The sequence below is a fragment of the Falco naumanni genome, chromosome Z (genome assembly GCF_017639655.2).
Source record: "Falco naumanni isolate bFalNau1 chromosome Z, bFalNau1.pat, whole genome shotgun sequence".
Classification (NCBI taxonomy): Eukaryota; Metazoa; Chordata; class Aves; order Falconiformes; family Falconidae; genus Falco; species Falco naumanni.
The window spans coordinates 75,449,826-75,471,097 of NC_054080.1; the positions used below are offsets into that span (position 1 = coordinate 75,449,826).

Here is a 21,272-nt window from a genome sequence, read left to right on the forward strand (position 1 = left end):
AGGGACCAGCTGCTCCTTCAGGGAGGTTGGAGCTGCCACCCTGCACAAGGGCAGTGGCTTCTGTCCCTCCGAAGGCAACTGGAGCAGAGCATGGCCACCTTGACCAGGGGCACACTAGGCAAGGGGATTATACCACCTGCCAAGGCTGTCCTGCCCTTGTCTGGGAGCCTGAGGTCCCTCCACCCTGCTCTTGTCTCCACTCAGGTTTCACAGCTCCAAGTCGGGGAAGATCTACCTTCACAATGACATCCGGATGCTTTTCTCCCGCAAGTCGATCGAGGTCGACTCGGGGATCCCGTATGAACTGAAATCCTTCACGGAGATGCCGAGGAACCCCTGCTACTCACCCCGGGCCTGACCTTCTCGCAGCCCCAGGTCCACCAGGGAGCCTCCAGCCCAGCACTTTGGAGAGAGTAAAAGGGCCAAAAACAAGCACTGCCTTGAAGTATCACCCTCTCCACATGCCCCGCTCCTCCTGAGCAGCACAGACACCATGCCCGTGCCCTGCAGCAGGGCTGGGATCACTGAGGGGGCTTCACCTGGAGGGGCAGGGGCTGAGGAGCAGCCCTGGCGCTCCAGGACATGCCGAAAGCTTCTGCCACTGCTGCTCCCAGCTGCACCAGCTTCTCTGCTGTAGCTGTGGGTGGGTGGCAGTGAAGAGTTGGGCCAGAGGCTCCAGGTGAGGCTACCCACACTGGTCCCAGGGCTGGGAGCAGGAAATGCAGAAAAGTTTGTATTTATTAGTATTTATTGTTGCTAGGAGCGCAGAGGAGGCTTGTGCAGAGGTTTGGAGGTGGTGTTTTGTTACTTTCAGTGCTGGATGAGGCCCCTGGTGGCGCTCGGCTTGCCTGGGTTGGGGCAGGGCTATGGCTACTGTGAGAGACTGGAGTTATGGGGATATTTTGGCCCATGGAGGAGAGGGTAGGGCCAGGGTGCAGCTTGGCCAGGGCATAGCTCCCAGGCTGGGGCTGTGTTTAAAGCCCCAGGACAGACTGAGGCTTGCTGCTTAGCAGCTCCGTGGGGCCAGCCCTCCTGCTTCAGGCAGGCTGGGGGAAGCCTGGACTTGTCCTTGCAGCCCCAGGAAGCCCGTGGCTGGCAGGGAAGGGTCTCTCAGCCCCATGATCCACGGCATGTCCATCCATAGTCATGGCTGGGGACCATGGTCATGGGGGACTGAGGCTTTCTACAGCAGCATAGGGACAGCCTTCCTGGCAGGAACCTCTGGAGCCCACATGGACATTTCAAAAAATACAGGGCCTTTTTCTGTCTCCAGGAGCTGGTTTTGGGCAGGAGCCTGGCACCGTGACCAGGTGCCAGAGGATGGGCAGGAGCCTGAGCCCTAGCTCGGTCACGGGGAAGGGAGAAAGCAGTGGAGGACATCAAGCAGGAGCTGTGTTAGGCCTTGGGGAGGAGGTTTGGGGATAAGCTGGAACAGGGCCTGTCCCTGCTGCTGCCTGGAGAGCTGCGGGCCGAGCTGCGGGCGGGCCAGAGAGGGGAGAAGGGCTGAGGGAACCAGGCCCATACGCGGCCTGCATCGCCCCCAGCCTGCGCTCGCCGCTGGGCTGCGGGGACCCCAGCCCCTCTCTGCAACGGGGAGGAAGAGCGGGGCACTTCCTACACCTCCGTGTGCCAGCCTGTGTGGGGCTGGGACCCCCGCGGTGGGCAGCACCCCCAGGACTGGGGGCTCCCAGGGCTGTCCACCGTTGTAGCTGGATCGTACCGCGTATCCGCGGCCCTCCCCTCCGCACCCACGGCTGGGAGCCGGCCGGAGGCGAACTGCACCCCCCACCCCGGGGCCTTCGGGGGGCTCCGGCCCTGCCGACACACACAGGACTCTGGCTCCCGGGGTCTCCCTCGCCCCCCATCACCGGGGGCCCGCCCCGGGTCCTCCTCGCCGCGGCCCAGCGTGGGCAGACAGGTTGTACCGGTACTTTTCGTGCTTGTTTTTAATTTAATGACTTTAATAAAACCCGTTTACAAACGGAAGCCGGCCCCTGCCATTGCGGGGGGCGGGCGGAACAAAGGGCAGCGGCCGCCGGGGCGGGACGGGCGGCTCTGAGCGGCGCCCCGGAAGGGGCGGGGCCTCCCGCCACGTCTTCCGGGTCGGCGGGGCAGGAGTAGTAGCGGCGGCGGCACCGGCACCGGGCGGAGCGATGCTGGCGCGGGCGGGGCTCCGAGCCGGGCCCGGCCTCAGCCTCCTGCAGGTGGGGTCGGGGGAGGCTTTGGGGGTGCCCGGTGCAGGCGGTGCTGTAAGAGGCGGGGGGGACCCGGGGGGATCCCGGGCTGAGGGGAGCGGGGCGGAGGTGGTGGGGCCGTGGGGGAGCTGGCTGAGGGGAGACGGGCGCCGGTGAGGGTAGGGGGGCGCGGGGAGGGCGCAGAGGAGGCCCGGGGATAAATGAGTGTCTGGAGGTGTTGGGGGACCGGGAGGAGCCGGGAGCGGCGGGGTGAGCTGATGGGACGCGGGGGGAGTGTTGTTGGAGGGGTGGACGTGGAGGGCTGAGCAGTGGGTTGCGGTGTGCGGGGGGAGGTTAGGGAGGAGCTGGGGAGAGCTGGGCAGGGGGCGTGCTGAGGAGAGCTGTGGGACTGAAGGGCTGTGGGGAGGAGAGTGCGGGGGTGCGGGAGGGAAACAGGTCCTTGGAGGGGGCCGGGAGGCGGCCAGAGCTGGGAAGGGACGGACTGTCGAAGTGGGGTGGTGTGAGGGGGAAGGGACGGGAAGAAGGTGTCTGACCGTGTTACGGGGGGCTGAGGGGGGCAGAAGGACCATGTGCAAACCTTCCTTTCCTTTATGGTGTCCAGGAGGCTATATTTCTACCTGCCCTAGTAGGGTTGTGGGAGAAGGGGAGACATGGAGAAACCTTCAGCACAAGGACAGGCTCCCCTGCATCTGCAGGGAAGGCTCTGACACTCACACTGGTCCTGCCGTCCAGGTCACATCCCTGTGGGAATGGCCCGTGTCCCTGCACAGCATGGGTTTTTTGGGGGCATCAGAGCTGGTTTGTGCCCAGGTTTATTGAGGCTGCAAGCAGTGATCCCAGGTGGGAGAGCAGAGATGGTGCCAGCAGCTGGGCTCACTCATGCTCCTTTTCCTTTCTCTAGCGCTCCCAGCAGCTGAAGCATTCAGCATGGCTGGCCTTGGCACCACGACGCTTGAATTCTGGCCTGCCTGTGAATATCGGGGTGCTCTTTGTGCCGCAGCAGGAGGCTTGGGTGGTGGAGAGGATGGGCAAGTTCCACCGAATCCTCGAGCCTGTAAGAAGCCACTTTTCTCCCCCTCTGGATTCAGCAGGTTCCTCAAGCTATAGCAAAGCGTTTCCTTTGCATGAGGATTTGGGGGTTCGCGTGCTTACTCTTCCAGACTGCAATCCTTTTGAATGCCTGTAGACTTTTTTCCTCAGTGGAGTGTTAAAAGCACAGGGAAACCTAAATTCCCCCAACGTGTAAAGCATGTTTGCTCTACCTGTAGCATTTGTAGCATGTAGCGTACTTGGGCTTTGTTTAGACAGGTCCCTCTAGTCCGACTGAGGTCTCTGGGAGGAAAACCCTAGATCAGAGGGCTCAGGCATCTAATCCTGCCCTTTTCCCAGGGTTTGAACTTCCTCATCCCTCTCCTGGATCGTATTCGTTATGTGCAGAGTCTCAAAGAAATCGTCATTAATGTCCCAGAGCAGTCAGCTGTCACCCTCGGTAAGGAACAGCTTCTGCGTTCTGTCTCCCTTTCGTTCTGCTGTGGCTGGGATAAGCAATGGACAGCGTGAGGGTGAGTGGAAATGTCCCAGACCACTCAGCCCTGTCCATGGGGACCTGGGCTTTGCTGTGAGCAGGAGATCCCATTTCTCCTCTCAGGGCTGCGGCTGCCTCTTCTTGCTGGGACGAATGCACCTGGGCATGAGTCAATTTTTCAGATGTTTTCCTGTGTTGAGCCACAAAAATCCCTCTGTTCTGTAAAAAAGGTTTCAGATCAGGTTAATGGACAGCTCTGTTACAATTCTAGCACTAAGCTTTTGTTCTGCCACCCCCCACCCCCCCACCCCCCCAGTCTCAATTTAGGAAGATAACTACAGTATGAAATGTTTTGGTCTAGAAATCTGAGACTTGCATATTAAAACACCAAAACACAGTGTTTTCTAGGGAATGTCAAGGTTGTGCTAACAAAGTCTTTTAGATGAGGAGATCCATTTCAGCCAATCCTTTTTCTGTACTACGCCGCTGCCACTGGAAGGAAAGGGTCATGCCCTACTCTGTTGTGGGAGGGGAAGTTGCCATGTTTTGTCTTTGGTGCTTCAGCAGTAATGACATGTTCTCTCCCTGCAGATAATGTTACCCTGCAGATTGATGGCGTGCTTTATCTGCGGGTTATGGACGCCTACAAGGTACTGTCCCTGCTGCGCTGACACTTGGCCCAAATTTGCAGCCTTCGTGGCTGCACCCGGCATGGTCTGTTTGTGCTGCACTGCTCAGCTGGCAGCCTTCTGCTGACTCCCTTTGCCCGATGATACGTGATTCAGCCTCTGCCCAGCTTGCTATGCCCTGTGGGGTGGGTGGGCTGAGCACCCCAGCCCCTCCCAAGGCTCTGGACTCTGCTGTTCTTCGGCAGGGGTATCTGGCAGGTTTCTCATCTTAGTGCTATGTTTGCCCATCCTGCCTTGTTCAGGGTTCCTCCTGGCACTGCCACTGACTCTGTTTTTTGTTTCTGCTCTCTAGGCCAGCTATGGGGTGGAAGATCCTGAGTATGCAGTGACCCAGCTGGCCCAGACCACCATGAGATCTGAACTTGGCAAACTCTCCCTCGACAGAGTGTTCCGGGTGAGCTGGGGAGGTGTATCACAGAGCTGCCAGTGTCTCTTGAAACCTTGGGGCAATCTGCACGGCCAGGCTGATACACTTAACACTAAAATGCCCTTTGGTTAGAGGGCTTCTGGCTTCTGTTACAGTTGACCTATTGGTGAATCCTTGGAGACTCGGCTGGTCCAGCTGTGTTTCTCTGGAGTTGGTGACTCTGCTCAGGCGCAGTGATGAATGTCCTGGCTGTCGCAGTTCGTGGGGGGCTGTAGCCCTCGTGCTGTGTTTGCTGGGAGAAACAAGCAGTTGGCATTCCTGGACAATGTTTGTATCCAGATGTACACCAGATGTTTATATCCCAGCAATTTCAGTTTGGGGCACTGCTCCCTCTAGGAGAGAGTAACCCCCTGAAGAGATGTGGAAAGCACTTGATCCTGCCTTAGTTCCTCTGGAGATGGGTTTTTCTGACTGGCCTTGGCCTGTGATTGGATGTGTCTGTTTCCCTCCTGACCTCTTTCTCACGCTAAGCTATTCTTCTTTGCTTTTTGCCATTCCTTTTGTGCCTCCCAGGAGCGGGAGTCCCTCAATGCCAACATTGTGGATGCCATCAACCAGGCTTCAGACTGCTGGGGCATCCGATGCCTGCGCTATGAGATCAAGGACATCCATGTACCCCCACGTGTGAAGGAATCCATGCAGATGCAGGTTTGGTTCTCTGGGATGACAATCTGGAACAAGAGGGAAGTTGTCAACTGTCCAGAGCTGGCAGTGCTGACCCCTCCTGTGGTGAGGGAAGCCCATTGACACTTTGGCTGCAAACCTACAGCTATTGAATAAATAATTCCCATCCTTATTTCAGTGGTGGTGGCCACTGCCTGGTACACACGGGCCCTGCCAGCTCCCTTTAAAATTCACACTGGGCTCTGTAGGAAGCAAGACCCAGAGCTGAAGATCTCCCGCTGAGAAAAGCCAGGTGCCAGATCTCAGGACTGGAAGGGGAGGAGGGGGAAGTGGCTGTCCTGTTAGGTGTGGACCAGGCTATGGAGGACTGTGCAGTGTGGGGAGCAGAACCAGCCCTCAGTGGGGATCATGCTGTGTTCTCATACTTTGCTAAGCCATGCTTGCCAGAGCAGGATGTAGGAGCCTGTCCTCGCTGCGCTTTGCCCAACGGGTGGGATTTCCCCAGCATGGCTGTAATAGACTGGTGTCTGACCTGTGTTGGCAGGTGGAGGCAGAGCGACGGAAGCGGGCGACAGTGCTGGAGTCAGAGGGAACACGGGAATCGGCTATCAATGTAGCTGAGGGGCAGAAGCAGGCCCAGATCCTGGCATCAGAAGCTGAGAAGGCCGAACAAATCAACAAAGCTGCTGGTAGTGCCCTGGGCTACAACATGTGGGGCCTGGGGAAATCCGTAGCTCTACATTGAGGGGTGATGCCCCCAGGGAGAGACCGCGTTGCTGCGGTCCAGGCTTCCTCAACTACACTGATCCTTCCTTGCTGGGGCCCTCGGGCTGAGCTCCAGCTCGCGTTGCTGCCCCACAGCCTGGTGCAGCAGGAGGTGTGTGGCAGGAGTATTGCCATGCAGGTGTTGAAGGAAAAGGAGGCTTTGCATGCATGAATTTGTCTTGATTTTCTCCTTGAAATTGTCTTGATTCGCTCCTTTTGAGTGCTTTGTCGAGGTTCTGATGTGCGTTTTGCTGTGGTTCCTTGCAGGAGAAGCCAATGCGATGCTGGTCAGGGCCAGAGCCAAGGCAGAGGCTATTCAGCTCCTGGCAGCTGCTCTGGCACAGCAGGTGAGTGACATCCTGGGACAGCCACAGCTTCAGCGCTGGCACTGGGGGAGGTGAAACCATGGCTGGGGCGGCACCTGGCTTTCTCTTGGATGCTCCCTGGCATCTTCAGCAGTAGCAAGTGAAGAGTTTTGCTGTCCTGGGGGCCATGACCAGCCGGGGTGGTGTGGGGCTAGGGGCACGGGTGAGTTCTTGGTGGTGTCTGACTTGCTGCTGAACCTCGTCCCTCTCCCCCCAGCATGGCAGCGCTGCCGCCTCTCTCTCTGTGGCTGAGCAGTACGTGAGCGCCTTCTCCAAGCTTGCCAAAGACTCTAACACTGTCCTGCTGCCCGCCAACACCGGCGATGTCACCAACATGGTCGCACAGGTTAGTGTGCTCACAGGGACCCTGTCTCTTGCCTGGGGGAGGTGAAGGTGGCAGCCCCGAGGGGCCTGGCCCTCTCCTCCCCCATGCCTCTTGTTCCCTTCAGGCCCTGGGGATCTACACCACACTGACCAAGCCGCAAGCTGTGAAGACTCAGGATGAGATGCCCCCAGCCTGTGAGGACCCCCAGCCTCCCACCACGGACGTGCTTAAGAGAGAACAGGCCAGCCCCAGCTAATGGGGCCAGAAGGATCCTGCGCCCTTGACTGCTGGCAGCCCGGCAGGCCCTGGGCCTGTCCTGCCGCCCTCCCTGGTCAGACGCTCTTGTTCTGGTGGTTCTTCCCTCGGTCCTTATTTTTTATTTGGATTGTAACTGTAATAAAATGGTACAGGTGCAGCTGCAGCATGTTTGCTGGCACTTGGGAGCCTGACCCGTGACCCCACTGTACCCCCTAAACGGGCTCTTGCCGCTCCCAATGGCCTGCAGGAGGAACCGGGACCCCCGTCTCCTTGTGGGGACACCCCCCTCTCCAGGGGTGCGAGCTCCTGTCATCATCCCCTTGCCCTCCCAGTAGCTGCCGCCGTGGTGTGTGACCGCGGGGTCTCTATAGCGAGCGCCTCGTAGCTTACGCCGCACGGAGGAGAAACGCCTCTGGCGGTTAATTAATTAATTAAAGCAAAGCTTGTGTCGAGGTGGGGGTCCTCCTAGAGAAGCGGGGGCGTGGTGCGACTCCCGGCCGCCAGGGGGCGCTACCCCCCCTCCGGCCGCTGTCTGCGCCGCCGCGCGGCCACGCGCGGCACTTCCGGGGGGGCGGGGGCGGCCTGCGCTGGAGCTCGGCGGCCGCAGGTAGGCGGGGGGGGGGGGGGCGGCACGGGGGGCCGAGGGGCCCTGAGGGGTGGGGGGCCGGGGGTGCGGCACGGGGGTGCTAGGGGGGCCGAGAGACCTGTGGGGGCGGCGGGGGGTGAGGGGCTGCGAGGGCAGCCGGGGGGGGAGGGGGGGGCACGAGGGCGAGCCCGGGTGTGAGGTGGAGGCCGGGGGGGGGTGTGTCCGTCCGGGGAAGGGGAGGGGAGGGGAGGGGAGGGGAGAGGAGGGGAGGGGAGGGGAGGGGAGGGGGGGTCCGGCCGGGGGAGGGGTGCGGGCCGCGGCGGGGTGCGGAGTCGGGCCCGGCCCAGCGGCGGCGCGGCGGCCGAGCCTGCTGTCCCCCCCGCCAGGATGCAGCGGTGGCCGGTGCTGCTGTTCCTGGCCTGGGTGTGCCTGCTGTTCTTCGCCGGCATCGGGCTCTTCATGAGCGGGTTCCTGCTCACCCGGATCGAGCTCGCCAGCAGCAGTTCCTGCTCGGACCCGCTGGTGCCACCGCCCTGGGAGAGGCAGAGCCTCCCGCTGGGCTCCTGTTGGGCACCCCAGCGCTTTTCCAAGGCCGTGCTTGTCATCATCGATGCCCTCAGTTTCGAGTTTGCACGTTTTAATCCAACCAAGGCCAGCCCGCTGCCCTATGAGAACAAGCTGAGTTTTCTGCACCACCTTGCAACCTCCCAGCCTCGCCATGCCCGCCTGTACCGCTTCCGAGCCGACCCCCCCACTGCCACCATGCAGCGCATCAAGGGCCTCACCACCGGTTCGCTGCCCACTTTCATCGATGTGGGCAGCAACTTTGCCACCTACGCAATCCAGGAGGACAACCTGCTGGCGCAGCTGGTGCAGAACGGTAGGCGGGCAGGGGCAGTGTCCCACGGGGCCAAGTATGTGCAAGCTACTGATCAGTGCTCACATGGCACTCTCATTCTTCTTTCACTGGGAAGGGAACTGCTTACAACACATCCACCCTGTCAGACAATTCTTTTGCCCTACTCAGATGAAAATTACCTCAGGCAGAGCTGTCAGACAGGTAGGGTTTTTTCATCCTACACTGGGAGTAAGAAGTAGCTGGGACCATGGCTTCATCTTCAGTGTCTTCAAAGATGACGAGAAAGCAGATGAAAGTGATTGCACTGACGGTGATGTCACAAGGTCACCACCAGGAATGGCTTCCTGAAGCCAAGGGCAGTCAGTTGTGTCCATGTTTGCGCTCAGGTGAGACACATGACGAGGGAGGAGCTGGTGCCAGGTGTACTGCGAGGCTGTCACTCAGGCAGCAAACCTGCCTGGCCAGCTGCCTGCAACTGTTTGGCAGAGACCTCGTCACATTTCCTCTGTGGTTTGGTGCTGCTGGGGTGTGCTTAGTGCTGCAGTAAAGGGCTTCTTTGGCTGGGACGAGGACAATGGAGTGAAGAGAAGGGGACAGGATGCAGTCTTGTGTTACCCAGAGGTGTTTCGTTCCAGGGCTTAGAGTGGCACACATACCAGTGCCTGGGATGAGTTAGTGTGATGGGGTTGTCTGCTCCACTGAGTGTGACAGGGTGGGCAAATGTGGTAAATCATCTGAGGTGCAAAACACTGGTACACCCTGTGCCAGAGCAGCAGCCTCGGAAGAAACAGTTCCTGCTTGCAGGCTGGAGAGGCTTTGTGGAAACACGGAGAGCTGCCTGCCAGCAGGCAGGACAAGCAGAGTGAGGGTGGTGGGAAGTGTCAGTGCTTTTGCCTTCTCCTTTCTGCTTGTGAAGACCCACCATCATTGTGTTAAAAAAACAGAACCCAGGACTCACAGATTCTCCTCAGCCCCTGTCAGCAGCCAGTCTGCTGCCTTGTGTTTTACAGTGGGGTTGCAGGCCTTGGGCAAAGGTTCGTCTGCTTTGTGCTGCATCTTCCGAAGTGCTGTAGTGAAGTGGGTACCTGCCTGCTTCCTGGCCTGTTCAACTCACTGGTCTTTCTGCTGGGGTGACATGTCAGAGGTCAAAGATAAGTCGTGATGTTGTGCAGGTGGGTTTGGAGGGGGACAGGACCTGTGGGCTTAGAAGCAGGGCTGGTCTTTCCCTGTATTCAAACTCATTTACAGCCAGATGGTCATTTTAATTTTAGGTTGCTCTTGAGTGTGGGTTGGAAAGGAGCCAGAGTTCTAGACCCTGACCTGGACCTGCCCAGGCTCTTTGCTGTAGTGAGAGTAACAGCATGACTTATGTGGGCTCCCTGCTGTCATTAATTCCTTTCTTGCTGAATTAGGAAGAAGAGTGGTCTTCATGGGTGATGACACTTGGGAAGGACTCTTCCCCAAGAAGTTCTTCCGCTCGTATTTCTTCCCATCTTTTAATGTGAAGGATCTTCACACTGTGGATGATGGGATCCTGCAACATCTCTATCCAACTGGTAAGCAGCTCTTTCCCCAGGGCCTGAATAGCCCATATGTTTTGTGGGGGTCCTACTGCAAGTTTGGGGTAGGACCAAAGAGTTCTTTCTGTTATGAAGTGGCTCTGGGCAGTCACACACTGCTGCACAGGGATTACAGTGCTCTAGCTGCATTTCCACAGATAAGCCAGCTTTTGGAGCCTGTGAACTGTTTCTGTAAATACCTTTCCTCTGTTTAGGAGAGAGTGCAACTTGATGGGACGAGGTTAGACTTCAATATCTGTCCTAGAAATACGCTGCCAGGATGGAGCCAGAGGAGCAGCTTAACTTTGACACGTGTCTGTGCAGGGGCACACAGTGCTCTGGGAAATACACAACAGCGCAGCTACCCGCTTGGGAGGCTGGGGCACAGTGTTGCTCTCAGCAGAGCGTCATTGGCTCCCAGCTGTCAGAAGAAGGTGAATTGTGAGATTGGTTTCTGAGTTCTAGGTGATTTCAGATTGTTCTGCGCTCCTGGGACCAAGGGGAGTGCTCTTTGTTTTATCTGTGTGAATCAAAGTGAATCAAGAGTGCAGTGGCCCTTCAGGGGGAAGTCCTTATGCCCTGTGGGAGAGCTGCAGTTCATCATTTTAACTCCAGATATGTTGATTTTTAGGTGTTGAGGCCCTGAAGCAGAGGGGAGAGGCCCAGGTAACTTCCTAGCTAGGGACAGCGTTGGTGTGCCAGGCACATGGCCTAGGTTGGATGCAGAGGGGCACATTGATGAGTCTGACATGAAATATCTCTAGAGGACTGTAGTTCTGGGTTCTCCTTTTCCTGAGCATCCCCTTGGTTTAGCTCAGTGTCCTGATTTCGGCTAGGGTGGAGTTAACTTTCTTCTCAGTAGCTCATACAGCGCTGTGTTTTGGCTGATGTGAGAACAATGTTGATGGCACACTGATGTTTTTAGTTATTGCGGGGTGTATACTGAGTCAAGGACTTTTCAGTTTCTCGGGCCCTGCCAGCGGGAGGGCTGGAGGGGCACAGGGAACTGGGAGGGGACACAGTGAGGACAGCCGAGCTGAACCAGCCAAAAGGGTGTTCCACACCATGGGGCGTCATGCTGGGTATATAAACCTGGGGGGTTGGCTGGGGCAATAATAGCATTATATACTTTATAAGTCTATATACTTATACACACTCAGTTTGTGGCAGTTTGAGTTAAGGGTATTTCAAAGTGACTTGGGTGACATTGAGCCATTCCCCTCCTGAGGAGTGGTGGACAAAAAACATGGATACTGGGGCACTTACCGGGCATTGAGCTTCCCATGGCATTGTACCCAGGCACCAGCAATCCAGGAGTGTGCTGCTTTTAAAACCTGCACGGTCCACTTGAGAGTTAGGAGCGACAATGGCAGGAGGGGGAGAAACAGCAGTTTCCAGAGGCAACCAGAAAGCTCTGGCAAGACGATCCAGATGTAGAGCCCATGCCTGAATCCCGGGTTAGTGTGTGTGTGATAAGGCTGCTCTTGTTCTGCAGTGGACAGTGGTGAATGGGACATGCTGATTGCTCACTTCCTCGGCGTGGACCACTGTGGGCACAAACATGGACCTGACCATCCTGAAATGGCTAAGAAGCTCACCCAGATGAATGAGATGCTCAGGTGATTAGTGCGGCAGTTGCGGGGTTGCCAGCTGGTCTCTTCCTTGACCCAGGCTGGTGGGGTCTTCCCAGGGAGTTTACAGATGCAGAGAGCAACGGGACTTTTACTGTGCCTGTTAAAATGGAGAATGGCTTTGGTCAGCAGCAGCTGAGACCTCAGCTATGGGGTGGTCTCGGTTGCGTAGACCCATGTTCACAAGAGGTTTGGTTTCAGAGGTAAGGCTGTCTTCAGGTCTTGGGGCCTTGTTTCTCAGCCAAACCATCAGGTGATGGTGCAGCTGGAGTACTGAGCCTCACTCTTTTCATCTTCAAAAGGGGGGTTTTCACGCTGAGGTCTGTTTGAGAAGCACTTGGAGGACCCTGGCTAGGGAATGATGCATTTACTGCACAGGCCCATGAGTTGCACCTTTGTGTCAGAGGGCAGAATGGGATCCAGAAATCCACACAGCTGTGGCTCAGCCCAAAATGCTGTGGCTTTTGACTCCTAATTAGGACTGCTTTAATTCTTGCTGCTAGAAGGAGTGGGTAACTTGCCCCTGCTGCACCTGAGAGTGCATATTGTGTCATACCTAATGTGTTCTTCAGGGACAGGTCCCCTCTTTTTTTCCATAAAAGCCGGAGACAGCTCACACAACATGATGCAGTATACAAGACCCAAATAGATGCAGCCTAAAATGTGTTCCTGTTGGGAACTGTTCTTCTGAATTGCATTTTGTCAAGATCCCTGGAGGCATAGAGGAACCAGCCACCATTCACTGGGAACCTGAGCAAGAGCAGTCCACTCTGTCTCAAGGCTTAGAATTTTCATTTTGGTTCTAAAGCATCCATTGCCTTAGTACCTGGGTCAGTTGTTACAGCTCTGTGTCAGCGCTTGGTTTTGCTCAGATCCTTTTGTGGGCTTCACCTCTGTGGTGCAGGCAGGCTTGGTGGGGACATGCCCTCTCCCACCTGGGCTGTTTGGGCCTCTGCCCAGGTAGGAGTTGACCTTCCTTATCTCGGGTGACAGATCCTTGGTAGATCACCTGGGGAATGACACCCTTCTTCTGGTGGCTGGGGATCATGGTATGACAGACACTGGAGACCACGGCGGTGACAGCGAGAAGGAAGTGAACGCAGCGCTGTTTGTGTACAGCAGAACGCCCCTGTTTGGCACGGGCCCTCCAGAGGTGAGAAGGAGCTGATCCTTAGCTGTCACTGCTTGAGGTGGCATTCAGGGTGGAAGATGCATCCTGGGGTTAGAGAGTAACAGTTCCATTGGGGTCATTTAGACTGAGAGGAGGTGAGGAGTCTGCCACCTTTCTGGAGAGAACAATGGAAAAACTGACATGGGGTGCTGGTAACCAAAGTGTTTGGGACCCATGTTCAGTCCCCTCCAGCTGTGAAGGGTGTTTGAGTAGGGCCAGGTGAGCTGTTAAGCAGCCAGGGGCGTACCTAAGGACCTGCAGCTCCCAGCAAGCATCCTCCCCTCCACAGGGCACTTAGGGAGGGCAGAGCTGTGCCGCTGCCTTCCCCTGCATTTTCCCACTCCTGGTTCACCCATATTCTCCTCTGAAGAGGAAAGTCTTCCCCATCATCGTCTAGTCCCAGTGAAAAGCCATGTTGCTGTGTTCTTTCCAAATTTCCAATTTCTCCCTCTCCAGGAGCCCGAGGCTGTTGCCCAGGTGAACCTGGTGCCCACTGTGGCCCTGCTCCTGGGTGTGCCCATCCCCTACAGTAACATCGGGGAGGTGATGGCTGAGCTGTTCTCCGGGGATGGCGATGCTGTGTCTGCAGCCTTGCAGCAACTCTCGGTCTATCACATCAACGCCAAGCAGGTAGGCCTCCCCACTGAACTGGAGAGGAGAAGGAATGGCATTTTAAGCACAAGCCTCTTCTGTTTGGTGGAGGTGATGTGGTGGCAAGGTGTTGTCTTCGTGGGGAACTTATTTTGAAGAGTTACCTCCTTTGCAGCGTTTACTCCAGTAAAAGGTTGCATCATTTTCTCAAAAGAGAAATGAGAGTTACCTGTTTAGTGCTAGATGTTGAGTGCTGCAGCGTGTAAAATACTGGCTGGGAAGGTGGTATTCACTTCAGGGTGAGGGTTGGTCCCAGACAGGTGGATTTGGTGACTGGAGAGTCTGGCAGGGAGGCTGGTTCCTCAAGGCTGAAGACAGCTAGGGGCAAGTCTTGTTAATGGAGATTCAAGAGTACAAATGGATGTTTCGATGCTGCTTCAGTTTTGAAAGAGAAAGTGTTAGCTAAAGAACTATTCTAGTTCTAGATCAGTGGCAGAAGGAAAACACTAATGAATGACTGAGTAAAAGAATCACCATTTAACAGGTGCCAGTGAAGTGGAGTAGAGAAGGAACAGATTATACCAAGTGCAACAAAATACAGAACCCTAATTTCTGAAGGACAAATCTTGAATGAGAGTGACTATACCAGGTATAAAAGAAGCCCAGGCAATGGAGCAGGCCATCTACCAGGGCAAGCCAGAGCCTCCATGGAGGGCATGAGGGCCATCTGTTGTGGCTCGGTGGATCTCATGATCCAGAACCAGATTTGCCACATGCATTGCAACATGTGTCTCAGCTGGTCTGCCTTTGAGGGACCCTTGGATTGCTAGGAGCACAACAATAACTCCTTGCAGCCCCCAGCCAGTTCTTTGGTGACAGTTGGACACCACTGGTGCGAGGCAGTGAGGAGCTGGAGAGGATATGATCGCTGATGGGAGGGCGGAAGTGTTCAGCATCTCTGCTGTGTATTTATAGAGCAGCAGAGTGCTTTGTCATTTAAAGATGATAGTGTAGTGTACGTTGCTGTCTTGTTAGTCACCGAGAATATTGATCATCTTCTGTTAGGAATTAGTGTTATCCAATCCTGCCTGTTTAAATATTTGCACTCATTTGTCTGAGGAGTTTTCTGGCTCGATCGTGTTGGTGGTGAAGAAGCTTTTGCACACCAGGGAAATTGTGCAGGCCTGTGGGAGAGCTGGTGCCTATGTTTGCCATTCATGGGTAGGGGCAGACTGATTCTGTCTGTGCTCTGAGGCAGCTGGAAGGTATGTGAAGGTGTTGGGATGTTTCAGTGTTTGAGCAGACCTACACTGCTGAGCGGCTGGATGTTTGTATGGGTGCCCTGCCCTGTTAATGCCCTGTTAAGACTTTTTTTACAACTTTGGGATCATAGCTGCCTCTGTTCCTGTCCTCTTGAAGTGGAAAGCAGAGTGAGCTGTCCTTAGATTATGGTACAGTGGGTTAATGTGCCTGTATTGAAGAAGGGGGAGCAATTTGATCTGATCAACTATAAGCTGTCTGTCCTCAGACAAACAATGTAAAAGTCAACATGGGGTGCAGATTAATAGGTAGTAATGACTCAGACTTCTGGGGGCTGTTTGCCTTATTGTTACCAAAAACTGTATAAAAGTTTTTACTGATACACAACATTACCAGGCATACACCTGCAGGTGAAGAACTGAGAGGAGTCAGTGTGGCTGTCAGGATGGATACATCACTTGAGAGGGGTTTGGCAGAAGGATTGTGTTTCCTGCCAGTCACATCCTGGATTTAAGTGACCAGCCCTGGGTTATGTGGCTGGGGACAGGTCTGTCCTGGCAGGGGTTGGCAGACTGAGGCTGTTTCCATTCTGAAGGGGCTGTGTGAGGCAATGAATCCCGTTCCCAGTGGTCCCAGTGCCGCTGTCTGACCCAGTGTCCCCTCTCCCATAGGTGGACCGCTTCCTGCACTCCTACTCGCTGGTGGCTCAGGACCTGCCAGCAGAGCAGCTCCAGCACCTGCAGGAGCTCTTCTCCAGCGCTGTGGAGGAGCACAGTCAGCTCTTGGCCCAGGTGCAGGGGTCAACACTGGTGCCTCCGGAACTGGAGTCCAGGCTGGGAAGCCTCATCAGTCGCTTCCAGCTCTACCTGCGGGAGGCACGGGCTGTGTGCACCCAGTCTTGGGCCCGCTTCCATCCCCTGCGTATGGTGGGAGGCTGCACCCTTATTGCTGCTTCCTGCTTGCTCTGCTATGTGGCCTCAGAGCTGGCTGCATCATCGGACTGTTTCTATCGCAGCTGCCTCCTGTACCCGCTGATCTGGGGCCTCGTGGTAACTGTTCTGCTTGGGCTGGCCCATGCCTTCACCCAGGAGGGGCTGGATCTCCTCCTGATGTCATCATGGGCAGCCGCTGCTTCTCAGCTGGGTTTTTTTTGGCACTGGTGGGGCCGGCATCCCAAGCGAGCCCGTTTGGCGGGCGGTCAGCCACCCTTGGCCAGCATTGGCCTGAGGCAGAGGCTGCGAGAGTGGCTGGGGCTGGCCTTCCCCATGGGCATTCTGCTCTTCCGCTGCGGAGCTATGTTCTCTGATAGCTTTGTCGTGGCCGAGGCCAGGGTGGCCCCATTCCTGCTGGCCTCGCTGGTGATGTTGCTAGTAGGGAAGCTCCACTGGGATGGTCGCCTGACTGTGCCAGAAGGCCCCAAGCAGCAGCTCCTTGGTTTTTCTTCTTATCGGAGAGAGATCTGGTACCTGCTGTGCCTCGTGGCCATGCTTCTGGTCTGTGTGCGCCTCTCTGGTTTCTTCCACCAGTGCCGCGAAGAAATCCTTCAGTGTCGGCCTTCTCTTTTCCTCTCCCCCCTTGCCAGCCTGAGAAACACGCGGGCCAAGAATCTCTTCTACCTCCTGTGTGTTGCCTTGCTGGCTGGGCTGGTCTATGCAGTGCGGAGCTGGCTGCGGCGCTACGGCAACCTGAACAGCTCGGACCCCCTTGTGCTCTTCGTGCGCTGGGGTTTCCCACTGGTGGTCCTCTGCATTGCCTGCTACTGGGCCGTTGCCTCCAGTGCTGATGACTCTCTTGGGAAGCTGCAGGAGCTGGTGCAGGTGGCAGTTGTTGCCTTTCCATGGGCTGTCTATGGACTAGCTTCCGTGGGGCTGCTGCTCCTGCTGTGCAATCCCATGACAGTGTTCGCGAAGGACACACGGGAGTCAGCAGGATCCATCGTCACTCCCTACCTGGGGGTTCCCGGCTCTGAAGTCAACTTCCTCCACGTCATCCCTCAGATCTACAAGAGGATGCAGGAGTCTCAGAAGAGCTGCCTGGAGCGGGGCAACTGCAGGGCCACCATTGCAGCCTATGGGCTGGGCAGCGTCTACTCGGCAGCCCTGGTCATAGCGCTCACCCTGCTGGGCTTCCTCTTGATGCTTCTGCACAGTGAACGGCTGAGTCTCGCCTTCCTGCTCCTCTTCCTGGAGGCTTTTGTGCTGCTGCACATCCACACGCGTGCCAGAGGCCTTGCTGGAGATGCTGGTGAGTCAGGGCTCAGTAGAGCTTCCTCTGGATATGCAGCGTGGGCGTCATCTGCAGCAAGCTTGTTTTATGTCCAGTGGGAGAGGCAAGGTCCATGTGCTGCTTTTGGGGAATGGCAATGCACTGATCCTCAGGGGATCCTCCTAGCTTTATTTTAGAGTTGCTTAAGTCCTCTAGTAGGAGACAGGTGTGTGCAGCAGGGATGTAAAGTGGGAGGAGGAAGAGGAGGAGGAGGTGGTGGGGCAGTCCCTTAGGGAAGGGGGCTCTATTATACCCATCCCTTCTGCCTGGGCTGCTCACAGCCACCAGACCTCACTGCTGTTGACAGAGTCCAGTAGCAGGGCAGGCAGCAGACGGAATGCCTGGCCCCTCAGTCTGTCTGTGGTGGGACCCTGACTGGTTTCTGTCTCTCAAGAGACAGAGTGTGGAAAGGGAACCTGGAAGAGAAGTCAGTAGGCTCTTTTCGATTGTGGACCTGTCTTGTTCCCTGGTGCTGATACCTGTCTCTTAATTTTTTTATCTCTCAGAGCCTTTTTCAGTGCCCTGGTATGCAGTCATCTCCTGGCTCCTTGCTGCTTCCCAGTTCTTCTATTCCACAGGCCACCAGCCCATCTTCCCTGCTATCCACTGGAATGCAGCATTTGTGGGTTTTCACCTTGACCACAGCACAAAACTCCTGCCTGCTGTCCTGGTGGGCGCCAACACCTTTGCCTCCCATATCCTCTTTGCAGGTAAATCAATTTCTTCCTGGGCTGTTGAGCCTGAGCAGACAGGGCTCACTGCTTTCTTTGCCTTGTCTGGAGGCCTGCAGGCCGAGCATGAGGCGATGAGCTCCGGCACCAGCTGAACAGCAGCATCCTTGCTGTCCCTTTCTGGGGCCACAGAGCTGCCCGGGGCCTGCAGCCTCCATGCAGTTGTGCCTGACCAGCTGGGGTCAGCTGTGCCTGGGAGCTGGGGTATATGCTTCCTGCATGTCCAGGGCATGATGGCAGAGCCTAGACTGCTCCTCACCTCCTGGGCTCCAGTAATTTCATGTGCCTTTGTCCTTGAGGTAGTTGGCTGCCCTCTGCTCCTGCTTTGGCCCTTTGTGTGTGAGATGCCCAACTCGCAGAGGAAGAAGCCCAAGAAGGAGTCCCGGGAGGAGCTGCAGGAGGTAGAGGAGCACATGATGGAGATGAGGCTGCGGGAGTCCCCAGAGAAGTTCTCCACTGCTCTGCTGCAGCTGGGGCTGAAGTACCTCTTTGTCCTTGGGACACAGGTACGGACAGAGGCAGGATGGCTGTGGGAAGACTGTCTAGAAGAAGTAGGGGTGCTGTGAGAGCCGTAGGGCATGTTGATGAGAGAAGGGGGTCCACCAGGGCTCAGACAGGCCCTGGGGTAATATGCCTGGTTGCAGGTGGAAGAGCAGCTGCACAGGTCCTCTTCTCAGCCATGCCATTTGCTCTGTGCTTTGGGAGAGCTCCAGCATGGAAGCTGAAGTACAGATTAGACTGCTTTTCATACCCATCTATCCAGAGTAGGAACACCTCTTCAGAAACTGCATGGTTGTAATTCTGCTCCCCCTTTTCCCAACCATGCCTTCTATTTTGCACCAGCTGTGATTTCCATCTGATCCTGTGCTGTGGTGATACAGGGAGCGAAACACCAGAAATTTAATCCCGTGGAAGAAGCTAGTAACTTTCTGGGGTTTAGCCCTTGAAATCATTCTCCTGTGTGGTCAGACCACAGAGGGTGCAAGGGACGGGGCAGGCCCCGCAGCAGGAAGGCAGGAGTGCTCCGCTCAGTGAAATACTGGGTCAGGTTAGCCACAGTGTGAGCCCTCCTCTGTGCTGTCCCAGCCTGACCCCAGGAAAGCCTGCATATATCCCAAGCTGCCTGTGTGTCCTGACTTTAGGACATGATGGAAAGGAATCCTGTTTGGGATGCTTATTTCTGGTGTGTGCTGTACCAGCATCTCAGGTGTGTGCAGTTTAGTACCACCTTCAGATGTGAACCTAGTGCCCAGGAGGTCTCTCCAGAGTCACTTGTAACTTGTTTTTTCCTGATCTCCTCCACAGCTTCTGGCCTGTGTTTGTGCAGCTATGATCCTCAGGAGGCACCTCATGGTCTGGAAGGTCTTTGCCCCGAAGTAAGTCCCAGGAGTTGCTCTGGTGGTGGGTTAGGGTTCATACCACTGACATTTTGACTAGAGTTCATAGACAGTAATGTTGGAAGAGACACTGTGGTCGATCTTCAGACTTCTTATGTAGTAGAGGCTGTAGGAGTGTCCTTAACTAATTCCTGCTTCAAGTTCAGAAGCTGGACTTGAGCTAGAGCCTGGAAGTTTCTCCTTATCTTGATTTCTAAGTACGTACAGAGCTCACCTGGAAGCTAGGAATGTTCAGGGCAGAGAGCCAAAGGTAGGGATACCAGACCAGAAACGATAAACGCAGAAATGCTAAACTAGCAAACCTCTGAGCTAGTGGGTGTATAGGGTGGCCTCAGCCTCTGAGGGACTCAAAATCCTACCTGGATGTTGTCCTGAACAACCTCTGAAGCAGAGGTGTGCTTGGCTTCTACGTTGCAGGCAGCAGCTGCTGGCGAGTGATTGTAATTCAGGTTTTAGGATCTGGGATGCTACCAGCCTCTCACTGTCAGGAAGATCTGTCTGCTGGGTGTGAGGGTAGCAGCTTGCCTTCGCCAGGCCAGGGCATGCTGGCTGTGATATCCTTACTGCATCTGTTGTGCCTGCAGGTTCCTCTTTGAGTCGCTGGGCTTCATGGTGAGCAGCATCTGTCTCCTGCTGGGGATCTCTCTGGTGATGCGTGTGGACTGTGCTGTCAGCACCTGGTTCAGCCAGCTTCAGCTCAGGTAGCATTGGAGACATGGGGAACCTGACCTGCTTGTTGGCCAAGGCTGTGGTTGTTTCCTGGCTTCCCTCAGGCTGAGAGGGATACCTCAGCCACCAGCAACGAGTGCCTGCCAACAGCAGTCAGGGATTATCCCCAGCTCCCTGCCTCAGCACTGCACAAAAGGACTGGAGCCAACCGTTCCCCGCTTATTGCGGTGGTGTTTCTCAGAAGTGGAGGTCAGAGCTCTCACTGGGCGTTTGTGGCAGCAGGAGGACTCTGCTGCAGGAGCCCAAGAAGCGGGAGTCCTGAAGTGCTCCTCTGGAGAAACACCAAGCAGATGTCTTGCTGCTGCTTTCCTGACAGCTGTCCCCACTGTGCAGTTGGTTGGCTTCAGTGGCTGGCAGGGCATCACCTTGCCTGTGCAGAGACAGTAACTGATGGGAAGGGGCCTGCTGAGGAGTGGAGATGAGGATGGGAGAAGAGGGAAGGTCCTGCAGCCACCACTTCTCTCCACGTGCTCAGTTTTCATGCTGGAATCAAAGTACACATGGTTATGCATGCAGATGGTTCCTGGGGTCTTGGTAGCAGCTGCTCCTCTGTAAAGTCAACTGGTTGCTCTGTAGTGAGGCCCCTCCTGCCTCACTCACGTTTTCCTGGTCTTCCTCAGCCCTGTGAAGGGCAGTAGGGAGCACTCTGGGCTGCCTTGTACAGCCTGAAGCAGGCGTAGTTTGTTGAGGGGGTGGTAGCAGGGAGAGCTGTGTCTGTGGGCAAGAAATTCTCCACTCATGATCTCAGCCTGTCTGTCCCTGTGGACTGGGCTGTAGCAGCTGGGGCTCCCCATGTCTTTGTGTGCTGCTGGATTCTGGCTGTTGATTGTGAACAGTTGAGATGCAGCAGGATATAGTGACAGAACATCAGGTCATCCCCATTTTGAGTCTGGTCAGGACAAAAGGGGAGTCTGGAGCAGCTGTCCCAACTGCAGGAGTGGTGTGAGCTGCAGTGCCTGGGAGCTGCTGCTGGAAAGCCCTGAGTGGGCAACAACTCTTCTGGGAGGTGGCTTAATTCACTGGTGTCTGTGCACGTGCTGGGGGTTATGTCAGCTTGAAGGGACGTCAGGCACTGCAGCTGATGGCATTTGTGATCCCATATATGGTGCTTGTCTCCCTTTTCACCTTGGTGTTCTGTGTGGGACTTCAAGCTGCAAGTGAGCTACGCCAAACCCACCCTTGGATGCTGACGGTCAGGAGACATCGTATTTCTTTCTTTAGGGGCAGGGGTAGAGGACATGACCATGGTGCCTGGCCATATCCCATCAAAGTTCCCCCTGCAGTTTTGATGGGATCTGGCATTCCTTACTGCCCTGAACC

At 55.9% G+C, this 21,272-nt stretch overlaps 3 protein-coding genes across 11 annotated transcripts in view; all 3 read left to right on the forward strand.

The window, feature by feature from the left end:
- The window catches only part of FAM214B (family with sequence similarity 214 member B), a 42,063-nt gene extending 40,063 nt beyond the window's left edge, over positions 1 to 2,000 (forward strand). For 5 of the 6 annotated variants that reach the window (XM_040580510.1, XM_040580511.1, XM_040580515.1 and 2 more), the window contains one exon: positions 205 to 1,999. In XM_040580510.1, the coding sequence (XP_040436444.1) occupies positions 205 to 358 (154 nt within the window). In that variant the 3' untranslated portion in view covers positions 359 to 1,999. Of the gene's footprint in view, positions 1 to 204 lie in introns of all 6 variants that reach the window. The other variant, XM_040580516.1, reaches the window with a different exon arrangement.
- Positions 2,001 to 2,111: 111 nt separating this feature from the next.
- On the forward strand, positions 2,112 to 7,336 carry STOML2 (stomatin like 2). Of its 2 annotated transcripts, XM_040580672.1 has the most exons (10): positions 2,112 to 2,204; positions 3,097 to 3,249; positions 3,585 to 3,684; positions 4,312 to 4,370; positions 4,702 to 4,803; positions 5,350 to 5,484; positions 6,005 to 6,149; positions 6,493 to 6,572; positions 6,808 to 6,936; positions 7,040 to 7,336. In XM_040580672.1, exons 1-10 carry the CDS (start codon positions 2,154 to 2,156, stop codon positions 7,169 to 7,171), a joined length of 1,086 nt encoding a protein of 361 aa, XP_040436606.1. In that variant the 5' UTR covers positions 2,112 to 2,153; the 3' UTR covers positions 7,172 to 7,336. The 2 variants fall into 2 exon arrangements, with proteins under 2 accessions (XP_040436606.1, XP_040436607.1); XM_040580673.1 differs by lacking the exons at positions 2,112 to 2,204; positions 3,097 to 3,249 and having other exon boundaries at positions 3,650 to 3,757.
- A 396-nt stretch (positions 7,337 to 7,732) lies between these two features.
- Positions 7,733 to 20,467, forward strand: PIGO (phosphatidylinositol glycan anchor biosynthesis class O). 3 transcript variants are annotated; one of them, XM_040580369.1, is made up of 11 exons: positions 7,733 to 7,780; positions 8,146 to 8,639; positions 10,031 to 10,174; positions 11,673 to 11,796; positions 12,802 to 12,961; positions 13,436 to 13,609; positions 15,502 to 17,074; positions 17,602 to 17,805; positions 18,130 to 18,332; positions 19,132 to 19,202; positions 19,808 to 20,467. In XM_040580369.1, the coding sequence occupies exons 2-11, from the start codon at positions 8,147 to 8,149 to the stop codon at positions 19,926 to 19,928; spliced, it is 3,267 nt and encodes a 1,088-aa protein (XP_040436303.1). In that variant the 5' UTR covers positions 7,733 to 7,780; position 8,146; the 3' UTR covers positions 19,929 to 20,467. The 3 variants fall into 3 exon arrangements, with proteins under 3 accessions (XP_040436303.1, XP_040436304.1, XP_040436305.1); XM_040580371.1 differs by lacking the exons at positions 7,733 to 7,780; positions 8,146 to 8,639 and adding an exon at positions 10,393 to 10,611 and having other exon boundaries at positions 10,083 to 10,174; XM_040580370.1 differs by lacking the exons at positions 19,132 to 19,202; positions 19,808 to 20,467 and having other exon boundaries at positions 18,126 to 18,272.
- The last annotated feature ends 805 nt before the right edge of the window (positions 20,468 to 21,272 follow it).